Source organism: Mercenaria mercenaria, chromosome 5 (genome assembly GCF_021730395.1).
Source record: "Mercenaria mercenaria strain notata chromosome 5, MADL_Memer_1, whole genome shotgun sequence".
NCBI classification, from domain to species: Eukaryota; Metazoa; Mollusca; class Bivalvia; order Venerida; family Veneridae; genus Mercenaria; species Mercenaria mercenaria.
In genome coordinates this window covers 66,248,603-66,270,801 of record NC_069365.1, presented here as the reverse complement: position 1 = coordinate 66,270,801, position 22,199 = coordinate 66,248,603, and the positions used below count along the sequence as shown (strand labels likewise).

Here is a 22,199-nt window from a genome sequence, read left to right as displayed (position 1 = left end):
TAACACGTCCTTGTGCAAGTCAATTTGATCCGATACCAACATTGGTTTTATAGGCATTACTTACAAACAGCATAAATATATAAAATAATTCATTGTATAATTATTCTAAAGGAGTTTGAAATAAGGTGTTAATATCTCTCCTTAAAACATAGTCTAGAACTTGATTCACTAAATTGTACATGCCCGTGTCCAATCTATATTTTGATTTTATATTTAATCAATCTAAAAAGTAGATTTTTTTCTTCATCTGCACTTTAGGACAGTACTGCTAAAAGAACTTTCTGGACGTTTATATTAAATTAAATTATACATTTATTTGTCGTTAGTCAAATGAAACATTTTACAGCTGATTTTAAATTATATAGCACCGTGGTTGTTATATATGTTTATACCTTAACTTGCCTAGTTGTTATATTTTTGGACCTTTGGGATCAGGAAGTACAAGAAGTTCAATACATGTGTAATAGAATTCCGCTTAAGCCAGTGCTTGGTGGCGTACGGGGTTTTGCACTTTCCATTACCTCTCATGAATAGACTTAATCTAACCGAGTCCTCCCGCTTAGCTCAATACGGAGAGCGCAGATCTACGGAGTTCGAGCCCTGGGCGAGGCTATGTTCTCCGTGACGATTTTGTGTCTGAAATCATTTGTCCTCCACCTCTGATTCATGTGGGGAAGTTGGCAGTTACTTGCGGAGAACAGGTTTGTACTGGTACAGAATCCAGGAACACTGGTTAGGTTAACTGCCCGCCATTACATAACTGAAAGGCGTTAAACCAAAAACAAACAAACAAACAAACAAACAAAATCTAACCGAGTCTGCTATTATTTTGCTTGGTTGCATTCTATGCTTCCAAAGGATCTTCTTACAGATATTATTAAGTCACAATTATCGTTTAATTGTCCTTAGTCGAAATATACATTTGTCATCTATGGTGACATATTTCTGCCAACCACGTATCACTTATTTATGTCAACAGTTTTCTCTAAAAATGTCACATATCCAGTGATTACCTGACAAGTGGCAAAATTGCGTGTTATCCAGATAATTATGTAAACAGAACAAAACTGCCTGTCAGTGTCCACTATTCACATATTAGATAAGTGGTTATTGCGAAAGTTTTCTTGAAATCCAGCTTCGTACCCAAATTGGCGATTAACGGTTAGACTTTTCGTCCCCTATACGGAATGAATGAGTGTATATATCCACCTCGTCCCCCGACCACCACTTCTAATGGGTTGTGCCAATTATAGATATGATTTATTGCATTCAGAAGGAATGATAAATTTGCATATTTATTATGCCCCTTTATGTATTTTCATTCATTCCGTAATGATAGGGGACGATTACGGGATATTGCCAATCATAACTGAGTAAATGACAAAAATCAAGATACCTAGTTAACGTAAGTGAATATGTGGATGGCATTAATGGGCACCAACAGGCAGTTTAAGATAATCAATATGTGTATAACACTTAAATAAGGGAAATTTTACGAAATATTCAAGATAAATAAGTGGATATGTGGTTGGCAGAAATGTGCCACCATAGTCATCTAATTTTAGTTATTATGAATCAGTTTCATTATAACATAGTTCTAGTCAAATAGTAGACGTACTGGATGTCGCTCATTTCATTGTCTCTCTTGAACAGACCCATAGATACAGATTCTGCTATAACTTAGCTTGGTTAAATTCTGTGTTTCCAAATGAGTTTTACCAAGTTTTTTCAACAATTATGTACAAGGTCTGGAGTTTTTGGCAATATATTTTTATAGTTAAATAGTTAGGATGTTGGATGTTTAATATTCACCCTTTGAACCACACTACAGGTTCCACAAGCGTAATCTTGCAAATGGCTTTTTGTCGACAGTCCGATTATCATAATTTTCACCAGATTAGTTTTCAATAAAAGGAACAGTTTCTTCGTGTTTTATTTAAAGGTTTAATGTCAAAAACATATCCATGACACACAAATTACATAATACAGAACACTAAGTAACATATTTGCTCGTACGGGTAATGTCGAACACAACAAAACACACTGAAACAAAGACAGAAAGAAAAATTGCCCAAAGATATGTGAGATATATGTCTTTTGGTTTCACACTAAACTGAAGTTTGTCACAAACTAAAGGTGTACGTACTTATACACACAAAAAATCCAGCAAAACGATAATATCGACCTGCGATATTGGACAATAGGACAAAAAATGATGTGGTTTGGCCATTAAAATATCTATGGCAATCCCCCACATAGTCAACGATTAGAAGCTCGTACATTTTCATTACATTGTATATCTGATAGGGGTCTTTCTGCAGCTATTTGTTTCCACTCAGACTGTAATACAACAGAAAAATAACACCCGTATAACTCATGCAGACATTCTAAATATAATTTGTGATTTCTCGCTCATAGTAATAAAGTTCTATTGTATCCAAATAGTTCAAAATCGTATTCATACACGTTCACTATGGCTTTTAATAAATCATCAGGGATCTTTCTATATGCCTCAAGCATCATTGTTCGCTTTTGTCCCTTTATATCTATACCTTGGTCAGTTTGATTCTTTATCGTTTGAAACACTAAGTCCATAAATATTTCAGCTGGTTCTATTAAGAAGCCAGTTTTCATCAGATATTTTTCTGGGAAGTCTGCATTGCGGTCGATATATCCGTTATACTGAAAGGCTAACCACAACCTTTTGGCTACATCTAACTTTTCAAAACAGCCTTCCGTAATGGCCGATTCTAAATTAAAATTATATTTTGTTAGGGTTGTGACCTCTTCATGAACCATGTCTAATTTTGTAGTGTTCTCTTTAAGGTAGTCAATATTAAACTTTGTTAAAATGTAATCGGCGTCAGAACTGAAAGACTCTTGTTTACCGATGACGTCATACTGTACGTGGCAAGGGCTACATAATCGATGCATTTTATCCCAGTGTTCGTTCAAGCCCGACTTATAAGTCCGATTTATGAACAAAAGATATTCATAAAAACTGACGTTGTTTGCACAATTTCTTTCGTATTCTGTTGCATTTGGTCGTAGTTTTTTCACGACCGCCTTAGCATCAGTTCGCCAGAAATCCGGAAGTAGAAATTTATCAATATATGCAGACCATAATCTTGAATAGGGGTCACGTGTCATCATAAAAGAGTTTCCGTTCGTCATTAGCATATGGGCTATCGGATTTTGTACACTCCACTGCTGAAGATTTGATAAACCGCCATAATGAACAAAACCTCTGTCAATATCGGACGGTCGCTGAACATTCTGGGTTCTTGGATAGTCTTTCCCAAGAAACCGCATTATACGCTTCCAAAATGTGCATCCAACCTTCGGAATTATGCAGTAGTGTATCTGTTGTGGTTCGTATGTCCAGACTCTGCCTCCTTGTCGTAGATTCTGCCAGTACGGATTTTGCATGTAATCTAAACATTTTTGACGTACTCGTGACAACCTTTCTTTCATTTCTTGTTCCTTTTTCTTAAACTTCCGTACATTGGCTAAATATACAAGACTTGCACTGGACATGTGTTTCGTAGATGTTGTTGACAACAAGTGTTTCTTCGAGTAATTTGACTTTGCGCCTTCAGACACTGTTTGTTGTTTCTGTACCTCTCTTGTTTCATCATTGAACAGTTTGTCCTTTTTCTACAATGACATCAAAACTATAGTTTTATTGATCAATCACTTTTTATGTTCCCGTATTTGCATAGAAAGAGTATATCATTGTGTATATTATAAAAGCAATTTCGATTTGTCTCCTGGTACAATGACAAGAACTGGATATCAAAATTATAAGCTGTGACGCCTACGTTTATGTAATGTAAAACCATGCAATTATGGATATCAATATTAGTCAATGCTTTTTATTCATTATGACAAACATTTAAGTCTTATAACAAATATGTAGCTACATGTAAATGATGAAACAGATGGTATCAAAGGAAGGCGTATTGTGGATTAAATGGCCCTCCAATAGTAGCTCATGACTCTAATGTAGTCAGTACTTTTAGATCGCTTATAGATCAGTTATAGCGCATACAATATTCTAAAGATCCCCAAGGATGGTAGAAGGATTTCTCAGATATGTTTACGAATGGTAGATTAATTGTATTACCAGAAATGCTTTTCCCTCATTGTAAAAATCGGGCAAAATCACAACTTATAAAAAATTGCATTAGAAATTTTAGAATTTTCGGAAACAAATGTTGCTTTTTGTGTTTACTAATGTATCCTGAACATTTTATATATTAATCCGTATAAAATGAAGCTAACATTTAAATTAAAAAATAAACTAATGTTCAGAATGGCTGAAACTAACAATGGTAATCACCCCACCAAAATCATTTTTATGATAAATTCAAAATGAAACAAGGAATCTTAAAAATTCAAACGTTCCTATTACCATCCTTGTCCACTAAAAATATTCAAAGTCCACAACAAAATCCTTACCAGGTACAGGTATGTCAAAATACACCTTAAAATTGGAGGTACCATCCATGTTGTACCATAGAAAAGTGGTCTCGGTTTTCCATACGGCCAATAATAAAAACGTTTCAAAATATGCTATTTCTAGTAACATAAAGGGGAATTAATTCAAAAAGAAAATTATTGTAAATGAACAAAAAAAGGGATCTGCCAAATAAAAACATGAGCACTACAATGCAGAGCAATATACACAAAGCAAAGTCATATATGACCTTTGACCATTAAGTGTGACCTTGACCTTGAAGTGAGTCATCCTAAACATGCGCTCTGCACCTCGTCTCAGTGTGGTGAACATTTTTGCCAAGTTTCTTTCAAATCCTTTCAGCAGGTCAAGAGTTACAGAGCGGACACGAAACAAACTGATATGACTTTTGACCCCTAAGTGTGACCTTGACCTTGAAGCGAGTCATCCGGAACATGCGCTCTGCACGTCGTCTCAGTGTGGTGAACATTTGTGTTAAGTTTCTATGAAATCCTTCAAGGGGTTGAAGAGTTACAGAGCGGACACGAAATTGCTAACGGACGGGCGGACAGACATACGGACACCGGGGGTATAACATAATACGTCCCTTCGGGCGTATAATGAAGGGACGTAGTTGGACACAACCTTTGACCGGCCAGTGGCAAAAATACCACTTCACTCTTTAAACCCAAACGATGTCGGCAATCGCTTGTGGTTATCACAAAATTAATCTTACAGGTCAGAGACCACCGATTCATAAAAGTACAGGGAACTTCCTGGGAATGAGGTAAGTGTATACGTGGGAGTAAGGTAACGTCTGTGCGTTCTGATTGGTCAGTCATGTAAACAAACCCAGGAAGTGATTATTTTTCAAAATTGATATTTTTTCACTGTATTTACAGTATTTTATTATACATTTTGACAAAATTTTCTACATTTTATGTGTATTGAAAAAAAGTTTTATAAAACGAATTTCTCCCGCCATGCCAACGATGTAAACAGGGGGTCATCTCATTCACACGAAAATTACTTAAATATAAAGTATCAGTATTCATTTGTTTTCGTCCGATATTTTGGTAGAACTAAGATAGTTCTTGAAAAATATGTAGTTAGATATACATGTTTCGATGTATGGAAGGCCGTACACGCCATAATGTTATAATGTAAGTCTATGGGAAAACAATTGGTGGTCTCTACCCTACACAGATAGTGGTGGGACAACGTCATCACATCTATACACATATTCAACATACGAAACAGTTCCAATATAACAACAACAAAGAAATATTTGTTGTTCCAACATTACAATTCAGAAATATATTACTCACCAGCAGGTGTCCTTTTAATGACTCACGTGCAATGTGTTCGTTGTATGTAACAGTATCTGTAATTAGAAAGAGATCAATGTTGAATTTAATTTTAAAGGGACTAATCCACACTTCTAGGCGGAAAATAATTTCTCTAAAAATCCATAAAAGTGAGTGATCTGAAAGTGAGAAGTGGTACAAAAACTTATTGACATAAGATTTTTGCAAGATATTCTTATAAATAACCAAACATATTGTGCAGAAATTAGTAGTAAACCGTTGCAACGCTTTTGAAATAATGCAGAAAATTACATTCTTCTTGCATTTTACCATTTTACTCACTTTACCATTTTTCAGCGTCATATACACTTTCTTTGCCAAACTAAGTGGAAATTAACATGTTGAAACTTTTCATGCAAACTTTGGACGAGTAGCTTTAATGCAGTGACAATAATCTATGTGATGAATTTATCCAGATTTTCCTGTATGACTATATATTTACATTCAAAATCACATACTTTTGCTGGGATACGAGCATAATATAAATGAATTTGTTCCCTATTGTCGCACATGTTGATTACTCTGCCATCTTCTGAATTATTTCAATGCACACGACTTTGATTACTTATTTTCAGCTTTAGGAGAAAAATCTTACTACATGATTTCACCTCTTTCTTTAAAATAACAAATAAAATCACAGTTTCCGCAATATCTTTTTCCCTGCCCCCTTAAATTGCTAGGTTGTGCTAACAAAGCGTTTACTTCAGTAAGTTCGTAAGAAACATCAACAAAGCGTTTACTTCAGTTACTTCAGTAAGTTCGTGAGAAACATCAACAAAGCGTTTACTTCAGTAAGTTCGTAAGTAATATCAACTGTTCTAGCTTTTTATAGGGAGGGAAAGCCCAGGCGTTGGTATTGATTGGAGACGTTGTTTACCGACTTACATAGTTATAAATATACTTTGGAAAGTCACAGATCCATCCTTAAATTAATCAAGAAAACAATCCATTAAAAATGATCATGCACTCCAGAAAAATATCTCTAATCTATGGACTTCACGGATTAACTAACAATGAAAAAGTAGTTCGGCCCATGGATGCATTACTTACTGCATTAAGTCAAGCTGACAATTTAGATTATGTAAGTTCTTTAATCAAGGGTGGCCGCACAGTTCAACTTAGATTTATGATAGTTTGCCATCAATTATATGAGCCGCGCCATGAGAAAACCAACATAGTGCATTTGCGACCAGCATAGATCCAGACCAGCCTAGTGTTCGCTTTCAAAGCCTATTGCAGTTAGAGAAACCATTAGCGAACAGCATGGATCCTGACCAGACTGCGCGGATGCAAACGGTCGCAAACGCACTATGTTGGTTTTCTCATGGTGCGGTTCATATGTAGTCTTGCTAATGTTTTCCTTATAGACTGAATATTGTTACAAATACTTCCGAGTCATTAATATATAAGAGCAATATTCCTAATGCGGACGTGGGTGTTTCAATGTGAGGCTTTTTTTAGTGTTTGTTTTTTCAAACGTTCAAAAAATTTGTTTCTTTTCTTGTGACAATTTGTGAAAAAAAATTCAGAAATTATGAAATTTGTGAATTTGACCATAAATGACAAATTAAGTTTCATTTTCAAGCTCAGCCGAGACAGAAAATGTTTTATGATCACGGGGCCTGTACAAACACATGAAACAGACATTATTATAATAATAAAAACAAAAAACTACAGGATTCCACACGTCGCGAAGCGTGGCATCGTCTATAATTAGCAGAAATTGAAATATAATATAAAAGGATCCTATGTACCAGCGGATATTAGCGCTCTAGTATAGAGAAAGAAAATCTAAGGATCATATTGATTCTAAAAATGTCGGGAGATATCAAATGAATATTTCCATTATTAATGATACATGATACAGGCTTAAAGACATTTGAGAATACCACAACATCTGCAACCTGCTACACAATGTCTGAGCTACACAATAACAATATTCATTTTCATACGAAGATATCTGAGCTGAAAAAGCAGAAACAATCTTATGAGGATGCCAGTTATATAATCTATAAACATTCCCTTTAGGTGCGCCGTATTAACAGTTCAGCAAGGAAAGCATTTTATATGACTATACAGGATGGTTCAACCATTGACACGTATCATCTACATATCTCTACAGAATGGGCCACCACTGATAAATGTCAGCTACATGACTTTACAGAAGACCCGCCACTAATAAATGACAACTACATAACTTTACAGAAGACCCGCCATTGATAACTGTCAGCAACATAACTTTACAGAAGGCCCGCCATTGATAAATGTCAGCTACATAACTTTACAGAAGGTCAGCCATTGATAAATGTCAGCTACATAAGGCCCGCCATTGATAAATGTCAGCTACATAACTCTACAGAAGGCCTGCCATTGATAAATGTCAGCTACATAACTCTACAGAAGGCCCGCCATTGATAAATGTCAGCTACATACTTTTACAGAAGGCCCGCCATTGATAAATGTCAGCTACAAAACTTTACATAAGGCCCGCCATTGATAAATGTCAGCTTCATAAGTTTACAGAAGGCCCGCCATTGATAGATGTCAGCTACATAAGGCCCGCCATTGATAAATGTAAGCTACATAACTCTACAGAAGGCCTGCCATTGATAAATGTCAGCTACATAACTCTACAGAAGGCCCGCCATTGATAAATGTCAGCTACATAACTCTACAAAAGGCCCGCCATTGATAAATGTCAGCTACATAACTCTACAGAATGGCCCTCCACAGATATATGTCAGCTACATAACTTTACAGAAGGCCCGCCACTGATAAATGTCAGCTACATAAATTTACAGAAGGCCCGGCATTAATAAATGTCAGCTACATAACTTTACAGAAGGCCCACCATTGATAAATGTCAGCTACATAACTTTACAGAAGGCCCACCATTGATAAATGTCAGCTACAAATAACTTTACAGAAGGCCCGCCATTGATAAATGTCAGCTACATAACTCTACATAAGGCCCGTCATTGATAAATGTCATCTACATAACTTTACAGAAGGCCCGCCATTGATAAATGCCAGCTACATAGCTTTACAGAAGGCCAGTCATTGATAAATGTCAACTACATAACTTTACAGAAGGCCCGCCACCACTGATAAATGTCAGCTACATAACTCTACAGAATGGTCCGCTACAGATATATGTCAGCTACATAACTTTACAGAAGGCCCGCCATTAATAAATTTCAACTACATAACTTAACAGAAGGCCCGCAATTGATCAATGTCAGCTACATAACTCTACAGAAAGGCCCACCACAGATATATGTCAGCTACATAACTTTACAGAAGGCCCGCCATTAATAAATTTCAACTACATAACTTAACAGAAGGCCCGCCATTGATAAATGTCAGCTACATAACTCTACAGAAAGGCCAACCACAGATATATGTCAGCTACATAACTTTACAGAAGGCCCGCCACTGAAAAATGTCAGCTACATAACTTTACAGAAGGCCCGCCATTAATAAATGTCAGTTACAAAACTTAACAGAAGGCCCGCCATTGATAAATGTCAGCTACATAACTTTACAGAAGGCCCGCCATTAATAAATGTCAGCTACATAACTTTTCAGAATGGCCCACCACAGATATATGTCAGCTACATAACTTTACAGAAGGCCCGCCATTCATAAATGTCAGCTACCTAACCTTACAGAAGGCCTGCCATTGACAGATGTTGGCTACATAACTTTACAGAAGGCCCGCAATTGATAAATGTCAGCTACATAACTCTACAGAATGGCCCACCACAGATATATTTCAGCTATATAACTTCTCAGAATGGCCCGCCACTGATAAACGTCAGCTACATAACTTAACAGAAGGCCCGTCATTAATAAATGTCAGCTTCATTACTTTTCAGAATGGCCCATCACAGATATATGTCAGCTACATAACTTTACAGAAGGCCCGCCATTGATAAATGTCAACTACATGACTTTACAGAAGGCCCGCCATTGATAAATGTCAGCTACATAACTTTGGAGAATGGCCCACCATTGATACGTGCCATCTACACAACTTTATAGCACGTCTACCATTGATATGTGCAATCTACATAACTTTACAGAATGACCTGCCATTGATACGTGCCATCTTCATAACTTTACAAAATGATCTACCGTTGATACGTGCAATCTACACAAATTTACAGAATGGCCCGCCATTGATACGTGCCATCTGCACAACTTTACAGAATGGACTACCATTGATACGTGCAATCTACATATCTTTACAGAATGGTCTACAATTGATATGTGCCATCTAACCAACTTTACAGAATGGCCCCGTGGTGTACCATTGATACCTGTTAGCAACATATCTTTACAGAATGATACTACATTGATACCTGTCATCTTTATAATTTAAAGAATGACGTACTTGTCTGCTACATACCTCCCAACCTCCCCTCTTGGTACTGTCTAACTTAAAAGCAGCACTGAAATATGCGGAGAACAGTTGTGGTTCAAAAAGTACTGCATAAACAGAGATTTGAGAGTTTGAGATGCTAGTATTACTCGAAACAATCATAATGAACATGAAACACTTGCGATATATTATTTGAAACAATCATTAAGAAATAATGTATAGAAAAACCTTGTTTTAACGTTATTAATACACGGAAAGGGGTTATACATTCGCCCTCGTGAATTATTCTGGCAACGTATAACCGATTTCGAGTGCCGCGATTAATTTTGGCAAAACACGATTTTGCTATACGTTAATTCGATTCTGATATGCCCTTATAAATCTAAAACAATGGTCGCAACAAAAACATTGCCGTCATCGCACGTTAACGTGACGTTATTTTAGCGTAAGTGTATTTTAACAGAAACAAACATTAGAATTTATTATACCTCACTTTTGTCTACAATGATAAAATCCCATTACCCGAGAAGGGGATATTTTGATTATCAAAAACATTTTCAATCTTTTTGACACGTAACCAAGCGGAAGTGGCTGTCAAGTCATGTGACAGCGCTGATATTTTAAATGTCATATAAGGGCAAATAACTGCTTCAATTCATGAAATGATTGTCTCCCTCGTACCTTGTTGATGACGATGTTGAAAAGACAAAAAACTGTTGAATTAAATGAATTAAAAACATTTGTTAACTTTTTTATGTACTTAATTTTGTTCGGTATAATAATATTAAATATCAAACACTTGCGAGATATTATTCGAAACAATCATATTAGCTATCGAATGTTTGAAAGATATATTGGTCTAAACAATCATGTTAGGTATCAAATATTTGTTGTCGAATGTTATTAAGATATTGTTCGAAATACTTCTATTAGATGTCAATTGTTTCAGAAATAATTTTTGTTCAAAACAATCAGATCTGATATTGAATATTTGTATAGGGAACTTTACATCTTTGTCTTGGAAAAGCACCCTTTTATGTAAACAAATGCTCATTGTTATGCAAAGAAGTATCGGAATATCATGATAATTTTTCACACCAAAGGATATTACTGTGTTACTAATTTCCTGAAGCTATAAAAAAGTGATTCGAGGCTTGTACATCAACAAGTATCTTTGTCAAAATAAAGCGTGAGATGACACAAAAAGTTGTACTAGAGTCAAGCACATATGAGCCGCGCCATGAGAAAAACAACATAGTGGCTTTGCGACCAGTATGGATCCAGACAAGCCCGTGCATCCGCGCAGTCTGGTCAGGATCCATGTTGTTCGCTAACGGTTTCTCTAATTGCAATAGGCTTTGAAAGGGAACAGCATGGATCCTGAATCAGACTGCGCGGATGCGCAGGCTGGTCTGGATCCATGCTGGTCGCAAAGCCAGTATGTTGGCTGATCCACGCTGGTCGCAAATATGTTGGTTTTCTCATGGCGCGGCTCATATAGTTGCAATTTCATGGCAAAACCACATGTCTGGAAGGTAAGGGCACAACTATGGTAAATCATTCAACATTACATCATTATCAAGTATTGTAATTATGATAATGGAATTTGTATAATACCACTTATCAAAGGTAATGCTAATTTTTCATCATAAGATTCATAAGATATTGATGCAAAGGTGCAGTCAAAATTAGATGTCATAAAGTAAGAACTTTTTAAAGAAGAAAACAACCTTTTTGTTTCGGAGGCATGACATATCCACACAGTGTGTGTCTGTACATCTATAACAGTCTGTGGTATTCTAGAATAAACACAGTATTGTTTATACGCAAAAATACGATTCTTTTAAGTTTTGATAATTATTGTTTAGAAACTTGTTCATATCTCAAACTATTAAATTTGGGTAAAATATATCTTTAAACATCTGCTTTTAAGTTTGAATACTTCAATAATGTATCCAACCATGTTTAGTTTCGGATAAGAATACTTCGCATATATAATTGCTCTTTATTCTTTTTACTGCATATTTAAGTCGTAAAATGATTTACCGCTATGTAATACAATAAGAATATACGAGCGGAAGTGACGTTATTCATTTGCAAATCAATTTTTGTTGTAACTCTGGTTTATGGGTTATTGTTCAGAATTATAAATCGTTATTGGTCCTTGTCATAAATAATGACGCGACTGCCAGTTAGCGTAATGTTACGCCGTAGCAATGATTACGATGTCCAACATTATTATACTGAATCAGTGTAATGTCATACAGTAGCGATTATTACGATGTCCAACATTACTATACTGAATCAGTGTAATGTCATACCGAAACAATGATTACGATGCCCAACATTATTATACTGAATCAGTGTAATGTCATACCGTAGCGATTATTACGATGTCCAACATTACTATACTGAATCAGTGTAATGTCATACCGAAACAATGATTATGATGCCCAACATTATTATACTGAATCAGTGTAATGTCATACCGAAACAATGATACGATGTCCAAATTTATTATACTGAATCAGTGTAATGTCATACCGAAACAATGATTACGATGTCTAACATTATTATACTGAATCAGTGTAATGTCATACCGAAACAATGATTACGATGCCCAACATAATTATACTGAATCAGTGTAATGTCATACAGTAGCGATTATTACGATGTCCAACATTACTATACTGAATCAGTGTAATGTCATACCGAAACAATGATTACGATGCCCAACATTATTATACTGAATCAGTGTAATGTCATACCGAAACAATGATACGATGTCCAATATTATTATATTGAATCAGTGTAATGTCATACCGAAAGTATGATTACGATGCCCAACATTATTATACTGAATCAGTGTAATGTCATACCGAAACAATGATACGATGTCCAATATTATTATACTGAATCAGTGTAATGTCATACCGAAACAATGATTACGATGCCCAACATAATTATACAGAATCAGTGTAATGTCATACCGTAGCGATTATTATGATGTCTAACATTATTATACTGAATCAGAGTAATGTCATACCGAAACAATGATTACGATGTCTGACATAATTATACTGAATCAGTGCAATGTCATACCATAGCGGTGAGTATGATGCCCAACATTATTATACTGAATCAGTGTAATGTCATACCGAAGCAATGAGTACGATGTCCAACATTATTATACTGAATTAGTGTAATGTCATACCGTAGCAATGAGCACGATGTCCACCATTATTATACTGAATAAGTGTAATGTCATGCAGTAGCAATGAGTACGATTTACAACATTATTATACTGAATCAGTGTAATGTCATACCGAAGCAATGAGTACGATGTCCAGCATTATTATACTGAATCAGTGTAATGTAATACCGTAGCAATGATTACGATTTCCAACATTATTATACTGAATCAGTGTAATGTCATATCGAAGCAATGAGTACGATGTCCAACATCATTATACGGAATCAGTGCAATGTCATTCCGTAGCAATGAGTACGATGTCCAACGTTATTATACTGAATCATTGTAATGTCTTACCGTAGCAATGATCACGATTTCCAACATTATTATACTATTTTTATACTGAATTACTGAATGTTATTCCGTAGCAATGAGTACGATGTCCAACATTATTATGCTGAATCAGTGTAATGTAATACCGTAGCAATGATTACAATGTCAAACATTATTATACTGAATCAGTGTAATGTCATCCGTAGCAATGAGTACGATGTCCAACATTATTATACTCAATCAGTGTCATGTAATACCATTGCAATGAATACGATGTCCAACATTATTATACTCAATCAGTGTAATATTACGTCGTAGCAATGATAACGATGTCCAACATTATCATATTGAATCAGTGTAATGTCATACCGTAGCAATGATTACGATGTCCAACATTATTATACTGAATCAGTGTAATGTTATACCGTAGCAATGATTACGATGTCCAACATTACTATACTGAATCAGTGTAATGTCATACCGTAGCAATGATACGATGAACAACATTATTATACTGAATCAGTGTAATGTCAACCGTAGCAATGAGCACGATGTCCAACATTATCATACAGAATCAGTGTAATGTCATACCATTGCAATGAGCACGATGTCCAACATTATCATACTGAATCAATGTAATGTCATACCATTGCAATGAGTACGATGTCCAACATTATTATACTGAATATAGTGTAATATTACGTCGTAGCAATGAGCACGATGTCCAACATTATTATACTGAATCAGTGTAATGTCATACCGTAGCAATGAGTACGATGTCCAACATTATTATACTGAATCAGTGTAATGTCATACCGTAGCGATTTATTTCAACTTATGATTTCAGTACAATGCATCACTACTTTTATTACCGTGTAGTGAATTTACGATCTTGTAAAACCGTGAGTATAGCGGTCAAACCCATGCTTGTTTGAACGCAAAGTTTCAAACTGCCAGAAAAAACAGACTTCGAAAGGTAGCGATGGAATAAAGTATTTACTTGATAAAGAAATTCAAACTATTATCAAGTAATTTGAAATGCAATTTATCTGATACTTTTCTTATTGTTATAAATTCGGAAGAACAATTTCCGTTAAAGACTTAGTTAGATAGATATATATGAGCCAAATTAAAAAGAAATGTAGCGATAAAATGTGATTCACAGAACGATAAACACTATTCAGTAATTGTCAGACATTTTTAAATTCTAAATATAACATTAAAATATTATGAAACATTTTTTAATTAGAGACGATAATCATACTGTGCCCTAGGAGAAAATATGGGAAACAGTGGAAAAACAAATTATATTATTTCCGCTTTACAGAACTCATCAAGCCGCAGCGGAAATAAACAAAATGTTAAGTTTTTGTGACAGCCAGTCAGCGGTCTGTTTATTTTACTTACGTTCACTGTAACTGAGCCTTAAAGGCGCTCGCTACAGTTTTTTCCGGACGGGTCGATATTTACCCCAACACCGTGTCAATTTGGTTGTTTCTTATCAATGTAGCTCACTGCAGAGTTGGTGCGGTCTTCTTGCGCATGCCCGGAAGTGATTATCTAATGTCTTGTACGGCAAAAATTCGCAAAATTATTGTATGTTCGCATGCATTTAATGTACAAAATGTATAATATACTGACTAAAGGTTAGAGTAAGTATCACCATGGTTACAAAAAATATACATTTAAAGTACTTTTAGTTCAAATTGCTTCAATCCGACATATACTGGAGTCTGTTATTTATACCGGCGCTCCAACTCTGCATTGAGTCACAGCTGTTTCTAATCCCGTACCGTACATTCGTAAACTATAGGTTTTGTTCAAAAAAGTGGCTGAAACATTCATCGTTCTATTCCATCAAAATGCTTCAGAAACACCTCTTTCATACTCTTCGACAAAATTATGGCCCGTTATGTGTTTCGACAAAATTATGGCCCTGTTGTTAACGTCACAATCTTCCTGAATACCTTAGAAGCAACAGTTTTGATTATTTTCCTATGTTGTTGTGTGTGAGTATGTTAACAGTCTTAAAAGCAAAGCCAAGGTAACGCCTCTCAGATCTCGGTTTATAAATACCTTTTTCCAGTTGTCAAGAAATTGATCGGTTCACAACATCTTTTATTTTTTATTTTATTTTTTAAAATGTTTTATAATAAAATGACATGTATAGTATGAATAACAGCTATATTGATTAAAGTAAGCTATGCCTACCCGTCTCTTGTAATTCTGTTAAGAATGGCATATACATTTTAATAAGATTTTATTATGCTTTTATTGTGACATACATATGATGAGACGTAAATAAACTATTGAATTGAATTGAATTGAATTGAATTACATATTATTGGTAAACCATATAAGTGTTATAATAAATGGAAATAACTTTAATATAGAAAGAGACTCTTTGGATTAATAAATTGCCATAACTGGATCTCAGCTTGCCACATTCTCGCATACCAGAGGTCTACCATGGTTCTCCGAGATTTTGACGAACCTCTGATCGATTAGAATGAGCTTGCCAATGCATTGGCAATTTCACACACAGAAATCAGGGTAAACAGATCGTCATAGGATTTGACAACTTCGTACTTTTTCGTTGTTTTAAAACAAGACTCCTGCTATAATTCGTTGAGAAGGGCCGAAATTAGACATTTAGTGCCTCACTACATGATTCATATTTGTGATTTCAATACAAAAAAATATTGAAGTGGTATCTCTGGGTACATTTCGCATGCAAAATTCGATTATGAACTTTATCAACGTCAACAGCCAACTTAGTAACATGTTACTTTATTTAACATTCATTTGTATTTATAAATATGAGATTATTAAAAGTATATTTATTATTTAGATTTATCTGATTTTACATCTATTTACTTTCAATTTTTGAATACTGTTTTATCTTTTTGCACGTTCCGGCAATAAAATTATTAGATTCGTCGTTAGAAATGATCGTCAACGTGGCATTTACAGTGATTTTACATTTACAGTAAAAAATTCACCGTGCAAAATTTGTATGTAGAACATTACGTGTGCAAATTTTGATTGCATTCAAGTTTATTTATTGGATACTGGGACAGGTTTTTATCGAACAATCATTGAACTGATCGAGAACTTCATCAATTATACATTTCCCATGCTAATTAATCCGACAGTGTGTTTACGAATTAATAATATGTAATATAAGAAAACATTCTCCTGATCAATATACTGTTTTATTCTCTGATGGTTTTAGTCTTAATAGTATGCAGATACCCGCTTTAAGAGAATTGATGCATATACATGTATATAACTTCTATGATTCCAATTTTTTTCTTCACAATGCCGGTGTAATACCTGTATAACATGTACTTTAAAAGATTTAATTTTTCATTGCATCTGAAAAGCACATTTTCATGGTTTATACAAAGTCCGTGTACATTAGATACAATACATTGTTATTTAAACAAAGCATTCTCAAAATGTTTTAATTTGAAAGACGTGCTCAGTTTGTTCAGTAATTCTGTATAACTGTATGACGTATGGTTTTTGTCCCTCTGAATTATGCGTTCTTGCTTCTCCCCCAGGTCCTGTGAGACACTATAGAAATATTCACGTTTAGTTCATGTATATAATCAAAAACAGGTATTGCATAGAAATATTTCTTCTTTTTTTTGCTATTATCTAGTATGTCTGTTAAAAAATATCTCGAAAACACTCGACATCTTGTATGACTGTTTCGACCAATATCTCGCAAACATTCGATATCCAATATTATTAATTCGAATAAAATCTCGCAAACAAAAGTATAAGGTATTGCATAGAAATACTTTAAGTTTAGGTCATGTGCAAAGCAAAACTAAAATGTAAATACTTCAGGTTTAGGCCATGTGCAATGCAAAAGTGGATGTATTGCACAGAAATACTTCAGGTTTAGGCCAAGTGCAATGCAAAACTAAAGTTATTGTACAGAAATACTTAAGACTTGTATAATAATCCATTTGTCATGATAGTCTATTTTCTCAATGTTCCAGTGTTGTTAAATATTCTTGTAAGAATATAAATATGTAGGCATGTATAATTTTATTCAAATGCAGTTATAAGTTACTATCACTGACAAACAACGCATTTTGGCATTCTGAATTAGGCATTCCGAAATAAACTACCGCGCTTTCAACATAGAATATAAATAAATTCGTAGTTTACTCACCAGTGTTCATTTTCAATGCCAATAAACACACAATTATCAACATTTGTCCAGTCAATAGAATCTTTGTTAGTCCACTCTTAACCATTCTCATTTCATTAGTATTTTTCATGAAACAATCACATATAACATCACAAATCAGTGTACACTATGCTAATATCAGGTACCTGTTTTAACGCTGTTATTATACGAGGATTAAAGATACTATTGGAATTAATACTCGTTGCAAATACAAATGCCCGTGGCTTGCTGGTATCAATGTTGATTTCGGGAAAAAAACATTTTCTTACATATCACTAACACTTCAAGAAACTGAGACTTCTTATTTTTCTTAGCGTTTGTAATTACAGGATATCTATCATTATTGTCAACTACATAATAATTCAACAACTTTCATTAGTCATATGTTAGGCTATGTTTAAATTTTATATATTATCCTGGTAGGAAAATTATTCATGTTCTTCAAAATATAACTTTTTTTTTCGAGATTATTTTGATTATGTGATTCCCCAAAGTGAATAAACGGCAGTCAACATGTGTTTTCATGAAAGTCTTGTAATTAATTCTGGGGATTCGCCCGGTAAGATCGAAAGATCCGTATAGGCTGTTTATTGATAATTTGATCACATGATCACTTTGAAAATGGCGTTTTCCGGACTTGTTAATGAATTATTCAATTTCAATAATGTTTTCTTTTTACATCAACGGTATCAATAATATGATTGTATCAATACAAGGAATGACAATATATAGCATTAAAGACAACCGAGTGACTGGACAGAATGAAGACATAGTCGTCTTTTGCAGTATTATATATCCCATAATCGATGTGGAAATATATTTCGACGCATGATCGTAAAATGAAAACTGAAAAATGAAAAACAATAAATCTCTCCTCCACAAAAACAAAAAAAATACTGGACCAGTATAATATAGTCTTTTTTAACCTTCCGCTTGACCGTTAGTTTTGTTCCAGTCGTCTTTTAAATATATTTACTTTGCATTCTAGTTTCAGCTCTACTTACATGGAAGCACCGTGTTGAGATTTACAACTGTCTTTAAAAAAATCTGTTAAACACAATTCGTGCCATAAAAGAGCAGTAATTATATATGACAACAGACATGATTTATGCCATAAAATATACGACCAGTTATAAACGATTTAGACCTTTTAGAGTGTTTGGTTATCAAAAGCAAATACGATTGAGGAGTCATGCATCTTACCAGTAAATTAACGATGGTCATAAAAATATTTGGCAAATTGCTTGTAAACACTATATTCTGTCTATCTTAATTGTGATTGAGAAGACAGACGCCTGGGTTTCATTTTTTCGACTTTGTTTTTATCAGAAATTAATGCTTCGTAAGTCTAAAAAATTGAATAGACAGAACATAATCTCATTGCAACCTGCTTATTTGATAACTTAAACGATAAATAATTATAGGTTTGTGTCGGGAAATATGCACGAGTTCTGCAGCGGAAATAGTGCACGACTTTAGGAGCGCAGTATTCTACCGTTAATGAACGAGTGCATATTTCTCGGTGCAAAGATCTTTTTATTACATACGTATCTACACGTATGAATGTAATGTAAATATTATGAATTTGCTCAATAGTCTGAATAAGATTGAGAATACTGAACTAAATTAAAGCATTAACGCAACGACATACATTAAATTACGTCACGCACCCGATATGAAATATGGAAACGTACCCGATATGAAATATGGAAAATATTGACGTATTTACATAAAATGTTCACGGATTTTATACTTAAAGCATACTTCAACCGAAAAATGCATGCCATAATGCTATGAATATAATACATGTATTTCAGTTAATGCAGACATGGCTTTAATTTAAACTCCAAACTTCGAAACTGCGGTATTAATTTAGTCCTTTGTGGTTCTCGTCACAATCGAGCTAAAATAAATTAATATAAACAAAAATGATAGACAAATTTGAAATTTTATTATCGCGGTTAGACTATCAACTTTCAGTATATAAAAAATTCTAACACGATCCGATTCATTTTCCTATTAAACAAAGAAGGCTTGGAACAGTGAATTATTAAACAACAATTCACTGTTCTGACGTCACAATTATTACGTCATAGCGTCAAGCGGCGTAGCGGCGCGCTGGAAAAAGATTAGCTTGTTAGCAGCGGAGCAACAGAATATCACCGAATTTATCCAACCCACCCGTCCCCATATTTCAAGTTATTCTTTATAGTTATATACAGTTTGTAATGAATCGGAAATCTTTGCTGCTTCTCAGGCTCCTGCATGATTGATCAGTTTTAGAAGCATACCTTATTTGGGAACAGGACAATAGTGGAATATTATTCCTACAGATATATAATAACTGGTAAATTTTGTTGAATGATAAATCTATAAGACTATAAGGATTCTTTGGATACATATACAATATACAATCGAATTTGTTTTTCGTAACAAAAAGGCTTGAATTTCATAGTTTTAATACGATTTCGATTGTAGCATGCGTCTTAATAGATATGATGACGGCATCTCATATGCAATTTTTAGAAATATATTTGCCATACAATGTATATATATGACGTGAAATTTGGACTTTCATTGCACAGAGTATTTATAAAGTAAACTGTTTTCTTTTATCAGTAACGTACTTCTGTGCTCTCAATTGACTCATATGTATCCGTGGCAAGTTTTCCCCATGCAGTCATCGCTCGGGATAACTGTTCTTTCGCTGGAATACAAATTATATTAAACTTATTTGGTTTATTAAATTTTATTCCTTGTCAATGTCGATTGCGAATATTGGACGTTTGAGCTAGAGTGAAAATACAAAAGGTGGTGCTATCGTTACAACACGAGTGCCCTAGCTGATTTCAGCCACAGTTTGTTATTAGATTTTGTAATTAGATCTTAATTAACACGAGGCTAAGGTTAAATCAAATATCGGTTCACGACGAGCACCGGTCAGTTTACTATTTCGTCGGTTCGAGCTTTTACATATTTTTAGATAGAATGACAGATGTTGAAGTAATTATCTAACCTTTAGTTACATTCAACTGGTATTTTAGACAATATTATTCCATGAAGAAAAAAACTATATTATACTTTTATGTTTTAACAAATTCTCAAAAGTTGAGAACATTTCCAAAGTAATAAGTTTTACTGAAATGTTAAATGCACAAGTTGTTCACAGTTTTAAACGAAAGGGCGAGGCGGTCCAATATAGGTCAATCGTCAGTCCTTAAGCCAACTGGATTGCTTCATAACAAGAAGGTATTTTTATCTCTTGTAACATTTTAATGATATAAAATGAGTAATACAAAATGAGTGGTCATCAGCACTTGTCCATGGAGGTCTCTTGGAAACAATATACATCATATTATTCGTTCTTAATCAGTAGTGCATGAAATTGTTTTAGGAAAAAGGTCTGTTTTAATTTGCTTTCATAAATTAAATATTTATATCTTAAAGGCTTACCATTTAAAAATAATCTTGCACGCAGCGTAACTAATGCAGAGTATATTCCTTAGACTGGACGGGTTAAGTTACAGTATTCAAGCATGTATACAGAGAATGCGTCGAAATGGAAGAAATGAAAATTAATTGTGGTCGTGTTTTGGCTGCTAGTAACGGAGACATGAAACAGGTTTTATTCAAGATATTATAGAAACATTACAAACTTCATCTTCTTTTTAATATATTTACTTTACATCTTAGTTTCGGTCTTTTTGCATGGAGATCATTATACATTTATACATAAGGTTATAAAATGGCCGACTGTCTTGTTTCTTTTTTCACCAGCAACAAAATTAGAAGGGGTAAAACAAATCAAGCACCATCTTTAGCATGTGAGCTTGATCCGACACCAACACTGGTTTTGAAGCATTGCTTACAAACAGCATAAATGTATGAAATGATTTAGTTTATGGAAATACAAAAGGTGTTTGAAATGAGGCGATAATACCTCTCCTTGAAACAGACCGTGTCCAAAGAATATTTTGAATGTTTGTGTATATATGAGCCGCGCCATGAGAAAACCAACACAGTGGCTTTGCGACCAGCGTGAATCCAGACCAGCCTACGCATCCGCGCAGTCTGTTCATTAATGGTTTCTCTAATTGCAATAGGCTTTGAAAGCGAACAGCATGGACCCTGACCAGACTGCGCGGATGCGCAGGCTGGTCTGGATCCATGCTGGTCGCAAAGCCACTATGTTAATTTTCCCATGGCGCGGCTCATATGTAATAAAAACTGTGGAAAAAAATCCTTTAGAAGCATAG

General features: G+C 34.6%; 1 protein-coding gene across 3 annotated transcripts in view; it reads right to left on the bottom strand.

Annotated features, from left to right (window-relative positions):
* Positions 1–1,915: 1,915 nt before the first annotated feature.
* Positions 1,916–22,199, bottom strand: part of LOC123557470 (carbohydrate sulfotransferase 9-like) — a 31,540-nt gene continuing 11,256 nt past the window's right edge. For 2 of the 3 annotated variants that reach the window (XM_045348934.2, XM_045348932.2), the window contains exons 2-3: positions 5,788–5,843; positions 1,916–3,657 (exon numbers count right to left, since the gene is read on the bottom strand). In XM_045348934.2, the coding sequence (XP_045204869.2) occupies positions 2,413–3,657; positions 5,788–5,843 (1,301 nt within the window). In that variant the 3' untranslated portion in view covers positions 1,916–2,412. Of the gene's footprint in view, positions 3,658–5,787; positions 5,844–17,925; positions 18,378–22,199 lie in introns of those variants that run through there. The other variant, XM_045348933.2, reaches the window with a different exon arrangement.